The sequence below is a fragment of the Pseudorasbora parva genome, chromosome 23 (genome assembly GCF_024679245.1).
Source record: "Pseudorasbora parva isolate DD20220531a chromosome 23, ASM2467924v1, whole genome shotgun sequence".
Taxonomy (NCBI): domain Eukaryota; kingdom Metazoa; phylum Chordata; class Actinopteri; order Cypriniformes; family Gobionidae; genus Pseudorasbora; species Pseudorasbora parva.
The window spans coordinates 8,221,905-8,231,624 of NC_090194.1; the positions used below are offsets into that span (position 1 = coordinate 8,221,905).

A 9,720-nucleotide genomic window follows, 5' to 3' on the forward strand; every position below is an offset into this window, starting at 1 on the left:
AGGTTCAAAGGTTAGCAGTAGTTTTCTTATGCCTTCCATCCACACATTCACATTCTTCACAGTCACCGTGACCGCCCCTTTTTCACTTCAGCTGCAGACGTAGCGGTTTTTTAACTTCCTCATGCGCTTTAATTACAATTTAACAACCACAAAAAAATCAATTTCGACGAGTGGGAAAGGTGACAACAAAACAAAAAGGCTCACTGATACAACTCCGCAGTGCTGCTAAAATGTGGCTTTAATTTAAATGTGTGTGCGCGCGCGTGCGTATACTTTCTACTTTTTTATTTTATTATGTTTTTTTTTTTTTGTTTTTTTTGTCTTGGGAGCCTTTTTTATATCCTTTCTTGTGTGAAAACAGCTTCGTAAAATGACGAAGTAATTATTTAATTAAAATTTAAAAGCGCTAAAAGACGTCTGCTAGAGTTAAAGAAACAGCATCCAAAAATAACAATTCATATCGCCATATCTTTCCAGACACATGCAGGCGCAGCCTACATTTCTTGCGTATAACACACATAGATTTTTATTATTATTTATTTTTAAATGTAAAGATTCAACAAGTGACCAAAATGGGGTGCACTAGGCTGCTAATCATAACATTGTGTTTTATGTGCAACAGAAATTCCACATAAATTATTAAGAAAACACAAATTTTATATTGTTGCTCTGGTATGTGTGGAATGGGGGAAGATGAAGCATGATTCTGACCCAGAGAACAGACTAATGTGGACCATGCGGAACCAACAGTGCCTATAAATATAGAAATGAACGTCTGGAGAGCATTTCATTGACATAATCTGGAAGAGGAAAGAACACCACGTTCTGTATGTATACATTTATATTTAATAACCGTGTATTTTTTATTTAGGCTACTTGCTTTACATAGCCTACTTAGCCTACTTTAATGTTAATGTAAATTAAGTGTAAAGTTATATGTTTACAGTTTATGTTTTTATACTTAGAGAAAATTAACACATCTTTTTATTTTCCTGTGAAGTATATTGATAAATGGACATGCAACAGCTGGTTTATGTCTTGGTGTTTCAAGCTCTTACATCACTTCAAATCTCAGTAAGTTCACTTTTTGACCAGAATGTTTGCAGTACAGTATCTGGACATTAAATTACCTATAACAAAATAGCCATGATGTCTATTTATCAAGGCAGAGAAAGAATGCCAAATATCTGAAGTATCAAAACTGAAGGAAGAGATTTGTATGCTGAATAATAAATTGTTGATTGGGGAATGGAAAGTTATGCATCTGCGTGCTCACCGCCGCTTCAGGCTGGTTCCCAACCTGGAACTATCACTGGAAAACAAGAATTGGCCTACTTCTGAAAACAACACTGAACCTTCACCAACCCTACCAAGTACTGGAGGTTCATTATTAGTTCACGATAAAGGTAAAGTTTACACTCAAGACACGTGTGCACATTAGGCTAATTATAATTAAACCTTTTTAGAAATGTTAAAAAAACCCATCTGTCTGGGGTGTCATCTATTTATCTATATTGTAATTATATTTGATTGCATTTCAACTGTTATAGATGTACAAATGGATCCGAAATACATACTTGCTTTGTGATAGAGGGTTGAATCTTCAAAAATATGCTTGATGGAAGAAAGCCATCTCAAAATGGTTAAATCGTTGTATTATATTTTCTGTCATTTATATTATTAATAGATTGTACTGAGTTATATGACAGACTAAAACCAGGAAGCGGATTCTACAGGATTAAACCCAGAGCGTCACTTGAACCAATCCTTGTGTACTGTGACATGGATGATGGTGGTGGCTGGACTGTGATTCAGAAACGGGTCAATGGGAAAGTCGATTTCGATAGGTAACGGCATGTTCAATGGCTTTAGTCAATGTGTTTGCTGAATGTGTTTTGTTTTTCTATTTAGACCTACAAAAACATCATTATAATCAACTCTACATTTCTATTCACAGAAAGTGGGAAGATTATAAAAATGGATTTGGTAATTTCCAGTCAAGTAAAGATGAATTCTGGCTTGGGAATGATCACATTCATGTGCTGCTCAGTGATGGTAAGATTTGGATAATGAGTTCATCCCTTCTTTTCTGCTCTATAATATTTTCTGATTCCTCTTTAGGTGAAAATGTGATGAAAGTTGAACTGATGGACTGGAAAGGAGTGAGATCGTATGCCATGTATGACAACTTCAGAGTTTCAGATGAAAAAGTAAGTTGATTTGGGATTCCACCTTTAAAACTTCAGCCTCACAGGATTTGAGAAGAAATTCATAGGGATTTGTAAGTCTCCTATTCAATCACATGTTCCTCTCTGTTCACATCATTCCTCCTCTATTTTCAGGATAAGTATAGGCTGCACTATGGGATGTACAGTGGTCAGGCAGGAGATGCCCTGTCTGGAGGAGCCAATATGGTGGAGCAGTGGTCAGCCTCTCATAATGGCATGCAATTCAGCACCCGGGACCAAGATCACGATCGCTACCTGCAGGGAAGCTGTGCTGCAGAGAACAGGGCAGGCTGGTGGTATAACCGGTGAGGCTGAGCATTCTGAATTTTATAAATACATATTGTACACTAAACACCTTGTTTTATGTTACCTGTCGCTTCGTTTCAGGTGCCATGCTGCCAATCTCAATGGGAGGTTTTACAGAGGTGGGGAGTACAAAGCCAAATATGATAATGGTGTGGTTTGGGGCACATGGAGAGGACTGTGGTACTCTCTCAGACACACAGTCATGAAGGTCCGACCTAGCTCCTACATGGACAACTTAGGGAGTGGAGGAGGACCTGTTGAGTAGCAAGGCAGCTGAACAGTCTCGTCATGTATTTGTGTATTTTACAGTGTATTAACTATAAGACTTACTGGAGTGTATTGAACCTTTCTGTCAACCACAGGACTGCCAAAAGCAAGAAAGGATCTTAGTAACTGACCTTGGTAAATTCAATGAATACATTGGCTTACTGATATGATTTCATGTTAATCAAATACTATAATTATTATCTTTGTGTAAAAGGGTAAATATAATCATAAATATTTGAACTTTGCATGCATTCATAATAGCACTCCTAGCATACCAAAATAAAGCAGCATCTAAACACACTGAAAGTCTTGATTGAGATTATGTATCAAACTTTTTTAGTAGTGTATCTTTAACATGGTCAACAACGGTAAAATAAACATTTAGAAAATAAATTCATATTTACATTTACTGTATGTATATTTTCGTCTGTTACACAAAACCTGAGAATTCACATTTTCCAGTGTACAAACAAATCCAAAGGTCTACAAAATATTCTTGTGATATGAAAAATGTATAATGTCTATGACGGGGGTTTGCATAATATAAAAAATGTTTTTTCAAATTAATAATCAAACCCCCATAAATAAAAATCAAATTGATCATAGATTTCATTTGAAATCTGATACAAAGAGTATGTCCGTATGGAGCAAAATAGCCTGCTAATTAAAGATTTGTTCACTTTAACATGAAAATGACCCCAAGATTTACCCACACTCAAGCCATTCTAGGTGTATATAACTATTTCTGACGAACACAAACAGAGTTATATTAATACATATCCTGTGGTGATTCTAAGCTTTATAATGGTAGTGAATGGGGACCACAAGTTTGAAACAAGTGCATCCATCCATTATAAACATACTCCAGTCCACATGGCTCCAGGGGGTTAATAAAGGCCTTCTAAAGAGATACTTAACAAGTTATAAAATACAATATATAGCTTCTGCCAGACCGCCTTCCATATTCAACTTACTAAAAAAGTGTAACGCCTCTCACAGTTCAAAACACTTACGCAACATTCTAGTTTTTGGTGTGTGAATATTTTAAAGCTTGGAAGCAGCAGGATATTCATTAATATAACTCTGATTGTGTTCATCAGAAAGAAGGTCATATACACTTAGGAAAGCTTGAGGGTCAGTAAATCATGGGGTAATTTTCATTTCAAAGTGAGCTAATCCTTTAAAGCTTTTATTTTTAAGTATGAGTTTGCTCCAGAAGAGGAATGCAGGTTTGATCAGGTAAGTTTATGAATAGTCAGAACCTCTACTCCATCATCCTCACCCAAGTATCCAGAAATGTCCATCATGTGCTGCTCTGATTCTGTGAGACTGTATGGGGAGTTGCTGTAGTCCGCAGAGAGAGGAAGGCTGCGACAGCGTCCCCTGCGCTGGTCTGAGGTAGAGAATGTGGAACTCCGTTGCCTTTGGCAGGTAGATGAATTAGCCTCTCGTAGCTTCCTGGCTAGTATGTTTCTCTGGATAGGAGAGGGACCTCTTCTGCTCCAGTTCTGTTCTGCCCGTTCAGCTCGGTCCTGTGCGGAAGACGGACTCCGAGCCAAATGATGATGATCCACCAAAGGCTCTTTTGTTTGTGTCACTGGAACCGAATCTTTCGAGTTTGATTGAGATGGAGGAGTGTCAATCCATGGTCTTCTTCTGTGGTCCACTGAGCTATCAGTCATTTTAGGACTGGAACAAGACCAGACCTCAAGTTCAGGAAGCGTATTCTCCCAGGTTCTGCTTCTACAACTCCCCTCTGGTATTTGGCGAGGAGTCACCTGGGTCATGCTTCTTTCTCGGTAGGGTCGGGACAGGGGAAACTGCTGCTGGTTGTTCTCATGGAAACTTGAGGTTCTTCGGAAATTGGGATTCTTGGAGTAGGGCAGTCTACTGCGCTCTACCATCTCCACCCAGTCCGCTGTGCGCTCGAGACGACGGGAGTTGGCACTGAATGCAGACTTCGGGGGACTCAGCAGCAAGTCCACCTTTTGTCTATCTGATAAAGCATTGTTCTTGGGAGACCACATAGGTTCTGGAAAGGGAGACCTTATGCGGAAGTGGCTGCTGCTTGACTCTTCGGGGCTATCAAGTTCTTGGGGTGCCAGAGTTAGACCAGCAGGGGTTGAAGCCGTTGCCTCTAGCATGGTGTCATCCACAGGACTCTGGGATACATGGTAGACTTTAGTGGCCTCTTTTAAGCCCTTCTTCTTCATTTCCTTGAGCTGCTGATGAGCCAAGCGGTAGCCAAAAATAGGGGGAAGTATCTTTTGGCCAGAAGGAGACATTCTCTCTGGGTCTTGAGAAAGGGGAAGAGGAAGGGACATGCTTTGTTGACAAGCCAACACACCTCGGTCCGAAGGTCCCTGCTTTGCAGGCAAGGTAAATCCCTTCTGTAGTGGAGCAGCCTGGAGACTTTCAGAGAAACTGGGTCTCTGCATGCTGTGACCACAGATAGAAGCTTCATCAGAGTTCTTTCGGCCACTGGGAGAATGAAGAGAGCCACGGCGCATGGAGCTGCACTTTGGAGCACGGCATAGCCTTCTCCACACTGTGATAAAGATGGTGGCCAGAATCACAGCCAGGCACAGGGAAATCCCAGTCACTACCACTAGATTCCCAGCTAGGGGCGTGCTTACAGCTGGCGGTGGGGTGAGGGGTGGAGGGGGAAGCTCCTCTAAAAAATAAAATAAATTAAAAAATATTAAAAAAAAGAGTTGTTCAGAAAACAACAAATAAAATTGATTTAAAATGTAAGTAAAGTGTTTACCAGTGCAGTCTTCTAATGAACAGTGAGACTGTTCCATAACCATCCCAGTGCATTGCATCCCACCACTAGAGGGCAGCAGACATTCACGGACACGCTCTCGCACCCCTTCCCCACATGTCACACTGCAACCACTCCATGGCTGCCACGGTCCCCACATTTCTTCAGGGCAAGGATACAGTATTCGAGAGAGAAGACACATTCAAAATACTTAATATTATGCAGAGAAAAACACCTTAAATAACATTAGTAAATTGAGTTTCTCAAGACAATGTGAGTAATCATACATGCACAAGAGGTAAAAGCAGACTCACTTGTATGTCTTTGCACAATCACACAGGTGTGTGCTAAACTGGGAGCCTGACTGTAGACAAGTGTGAAATGGAAGCAGTACTTATTCCGGCCGGGGTCAAAGATGGAGCAGTTAAACTCAGTCTCATTCTCCCCTTGCGTGACGAAGTTGAAGGCCATGTGAGAAGTAGGGGACTTGTTGTTACTGTCTTCCTTATAAAGCAGAACTTTGCCATTTGTAACTGTACAGGGGGGAGCAATTCGACGGACAGACACTGCTCCCTCACATCCACTTTTATAAATGTTATCCACATGAAGCTTGTAGGCGAAGATGCTGGACAGGTAAAGCGGACCAGAGGATTTAATGTCTTGCTGAGTGAAAGGGGAGTTTAGGGAGATCTTGATGAAGCCACGCTCTGTCAGAGAGGATGCACATGGCATCTCCACATGTTGTGACCTAACAACTTTGATATTGTGTCTTATCCGGTTCTGCACCTTCTCAAAGGTATTCCTCCCAATCTGAACTTGTTCAAGGTAGCTGACGTCAAGGTAGAGAGTTGAAGCTTTGCTGCTAGAACAAGAATGGAAGTGGTCATTAGTGTACACACCAATCCTAATGTCATTAGAGCTCCGGTTGTTGCTGCCACGATCCACAGCCAGGTGAAAGGTGGGCCAGTGCACATGCAGAACAGGACTCCACCACCAGATGGCACTTCTGTTCGACACGCCATGGGTGTGCTTCTGCTCCAGTCTGAATCTGAAATTACTTGCATATACGAAGCAGGAGCAGTTAAACTCCAGTGACCCTTCTGATTGGTTAAAGAGAAGCGACCTGGAGAGCACTGTAACATTCCTGTCAATGTCAATCAATGACACTGCCAACTTGTGGTCGGTGAAGTTGCTTTCGGTGTTGTAATCCACAAACACACTGGCATTGCTGAAGGCAATGTGCATTGATGGCCAGAGATGGATACCAGCCATCGCTATGGGAAACAACATATTAAAACCAATTAATAGACCTAAAACAAATTTGCAACTGTGGTATTACTATGTTCCATAAATAAGTTTAAAGTGGCCAGGAGTGAAGAATCTACTCCTTATAGATAGATTTGAACATTTTCAAGAAAAATGTTAGCGATCCTTGTCCATGCAAAACTCGCGCTGATGATGGGTGGTTGCCAGGGTGTTGCTATGTGTTTGCTAAGGCATTCTGAGTGGTTGTTAGCATGCTCCTATGCTATTACAAGGCTGTCTGTTATTACAAGGCTGTCTGTTTCTAGGTGGTATTTACTGGACCAACACTAAATAGTTTCAAATGTCTATGGTGGTACTCCTCTGGCTCAGGAGTTGTTGTCTGATCACTAAAAAGTTAAAAGACTGCTAACTAGGCCTGGAAGAAATTGCACTTTTCTTTTTCTATATTGCCACTTTGAATGACATTGACTGAAAATAACGTGGAGAAAAAGGAGGAACAGGAGAAAAGGCAAACTCACCATTGCCAATAGCTGCCAACAGTACTGTGATGGAGCACACACACCAACCACTAATGCTTCAACTAAATTGGTAATTAAAATATGGTATCTTTTTCAGACCTGGATTAGACCTCATGGTTTGTCTCTCACATTACCATAGATTCGTTTTATTTTAGGTTTTGCATTTTGTTCCAAATGAAAATAGACAGTATTTTACTACTTAAAGGGTTAGTTCACCCAAAAATGAAAATTCTGTCTTCATTTACTCACCCTCAAGTTGTTCCAAACATTTATGAGTTTCTTTGTTCTGCTAAACACAACAGAAGATATTTTGAATGTTTGTAACCAAGCAGATAGAGAAACCATTCATTGCCATAGTATTTTTCCTCTTCTCTGGTAGTGAATTGTTGCTCTATCTACTTGGTCACAAACATTTTTCAAAATGTCTTTAAAATCACACTGAAACAAGTTCTCAAGTTAAGCTTTTAAGTTCAAGATAAGTTCTATTGCTGTCTGTTACTGGAGTTTGAGAACATGAGCAGGCATTGTGATTTACAAACGCTGTGTGCGTGGGTCACTTCCTGCAGAAAAAACAAATGCATCCAGGGGAAGAGAGTGCAGGAAAAGTCAGTGACCCTCCCTTCCCCCTCCCTCCATTTTACTCTCTTCAACTGAACCCGATTCACTTGATGAACTTGAAACTGCCAATCACAGACCTTCATTTAACCTCCATTTTGCATAAGAAGCATACAAATTTGGATCATCATTTGGATCTGCAACATTTGTGCTTTTGTCATGATCGAGGCAGATGTAATGAGAACTAAATATTTTATAACACCTGTTGCACAGCAGTTTTGTGCCTGTGAGTCCCTTTCCTTGCCACAGTCGCCTTTGGCTTCCCTGCTAGGGGTATTAAGGCATGCTTTTCTATAAAGCTGATTTGCCATGCAGGATAAACTTCTTTAAATGCAAGAACGCATTCTCACCAAATCCCACCAGGAAGAGCAGCACAAATGGGGTCGTTGTAAGGAAACCCTGTGTCATTCCGACGTATGCAGCCTCTTATGCTTCTTTGTCCGCATCACCCCAATCCACTTTTACTCACTCCTGAAACAGACACAAGGGATGAATCAAAAACGTTCATTCTTCATATCACACTGATTTGTTTGGGCAATCACTTGACTCTTTCATTGGACTATCAATCGGTGGAAAAATGAATTTGAATATCTTCTTGATAATCTCACATTTTAAAACATAGTATATAGACTATTCAGCACACACATACACACATGTAGCTACACTTCATACAGTACAAAGGTAACATGAAAAATAATATATATTTTTGTATTGCTTTGGGCACACACACACACACACACACACACACACACATATATATATATATATATATATATATATAGTATTAATTAGTATTAGTAATATAGTATTAATATATAGTATTAATTATATTACTACTAGCCATGCTTTATTAGAAAAAAAAATAGTTATTATAATTATACATATAATTGTTGTGACAATATACATTTGAACACTATAAAAACACAAGATTTCCAATTATGCATGTAACACGAATCTATTACAAAATAATTAAAAAACCTAATGCATTACACATGTAAACGAAACCAGTCAATATGTAAATAGCCTAGACGTAGATGTTACAAGTATTTTACTTACATTTGACATCAAGTCGGATGAATACCTCGTGCCCTTGTCTGCTGATGGGGCTGAAAGGTTGCTGTGAGTTTTGTTTATGAGCTTTAAACGAATAAACGTCACGGAGCGGTCCTGCTCTGAGACACGCTCTCGTGAGAGCGCGCTCACAATTGGCAGACGGCGCGACCGTGAGCGCGCGTTTTCTTGCTTCCTCCATCGGTTATTAGGGAAATTAAGTTAGGATGCGGTCTGGTCTCCACAAAAATCTATTTAGTATTTACGACTGGTCGACGAATTACTAAGAACTGCGTATTATACAACTAATTACGAAAAAAATGCATATTATACGTCCACTTTCAATGTGAATCCCACCACACATTTCTCAGTGACCGCGTCGAGGTTTCTGCTGGCTCTCCTCTAATACAGTCAATTAGCTATTATAGTTCATGTTACCAAACATAAATGTCAGAAGTAAGTGGTGAATCATCTGCGTAATATAAAATAACCTCTCCTCAGTAAATCTCCTTACAATGGGGAGGACTGTCTCAAGATGAGCTTGACATTTCAGGCAAACTTTGAAGTTCATTAAGATATTCAACTATATTTAGGAACAGTCTAATCATTGTAATCTCATTTGTCATTACTGGTTCACGTTTCGGTAGAATAGACCTTAGAAAAACAGAACATTATTCCTTGGTAGCCTATTAGCAATTAGTGCCAT

The 9,720-nt window shown here is 39.9% G+C and overlaps 2 protein-coding genes across 3 annotated transcripts; one reads left to right on the forward strand and one right to left on the reverse strand.

Annotated features, from left to right (window-relative positions):
• The first annotated feature begins 338 nt into the window (after positions 1-338).
• fgl1b (fibrinogen like 1B) lies at positions 339-2,799 on the forward strand. Its single transcript, XM_067433991.1, has 8 exons — positions 339-827; positions 1,001-1,074; positions 1,166-1,406; positions 1,688-1,847; positions 1,958-2,055; positions 2,122-2,210; positions 2,343-2,533; positions 2,616-2,799. The coding sequence occupies exons 2-8, from the start codon at positions 1,012-1,014 to the stop codon at positions 2,797-2,799; spliced, it is 1,026 nt and encodes a 341-aa protein (XP_067290092.1). The 5' UTR covers positions 339-827; positions 1,001-1,011.
• On the reverse strand, positions 2,682-9,698 carry LOC137062998 (thrombospondin type-1 domain-containing protein 1). Of its 2 annotated transcripts, XM_067433984.1 has the most exons (6): positions 9,021-9,698; positions 8,315-8,432; positions 5,880-6,839; positions 5,569-5,727; positions 4,084-5,475; positions 2,682-2,788 (listed from the first exon to the last, which is right to left on the reverse strand). In XM_067433984.1, the coding sequence occupies exons 2-6, from the start codon at positions 8,370-8,372 to the stop codon at positions 2,757-2,759; spliced, it is 2,601 nt and encodes an 866-aa protein (XP_067290085.1). In that variant the 5' UTR covers positions 8,373-8,432; positions 9,021-9,698; the 3' UTR covers positions 2,682-2,756. The 2 variants fall into 2 exon arrangements, with proteins under 2 accessions (XP_067290085.1, XP_067290084.1); XM_067433983.1 differs by lacking the exon at positions 2,682-2,788 and having other exon boundaries at positions 2,864-5,475; positions 9,021-9,694.
• Between the last annotated feature and the right edge of the window lie 22 nt (positions 9,699-9,720).

Bases quoted from the DNA above. Each gene is read 5' to 3' on its own strand.
- LOC137062998 (XM_067433983.1), bottom strand. From the start codon at position 8,372: ATGACACAGGGTTTCCTTACAACGACCCCATTTGTGCTGCTCTTCCTG. The intron at 6,840-8,314 runs GTGAGAATGCGT...TGTTTCCCATAG, and splicing joins GCTCTTCCTGGTGGGATTTG to CGATGGCTGGTATCCATCTC. The intron at 5,728-5,879 runs GTGAGTCTGCTT...CTTGCCCTGAAG, and splicing joins GATTGTGCAAAGACATACAA to AAATGTGGGGACCGTGGCAG.
- fgl1b (XM_067433991.1), top strand. From the start codon at position 1,012: ATGGACATGCAACAGCTGGTTTATGTCTTGGTGTTTCAAGCTCTTACA. The intron at 1,075-1,165 runs GTAAGTTCACTT...CTATTTATCAAG, and splicing joins TTACATCACTTCAAATCTCA to GCAGAGAAAGAATGCCAAAT. The intron at 1,848-1,957 runs GTAACGGCATGT...TTCTATTCACAG, and splicing joins GGGAAAGTCGATTTCGATAG to AAAGTGGGAAGATTATAAAA.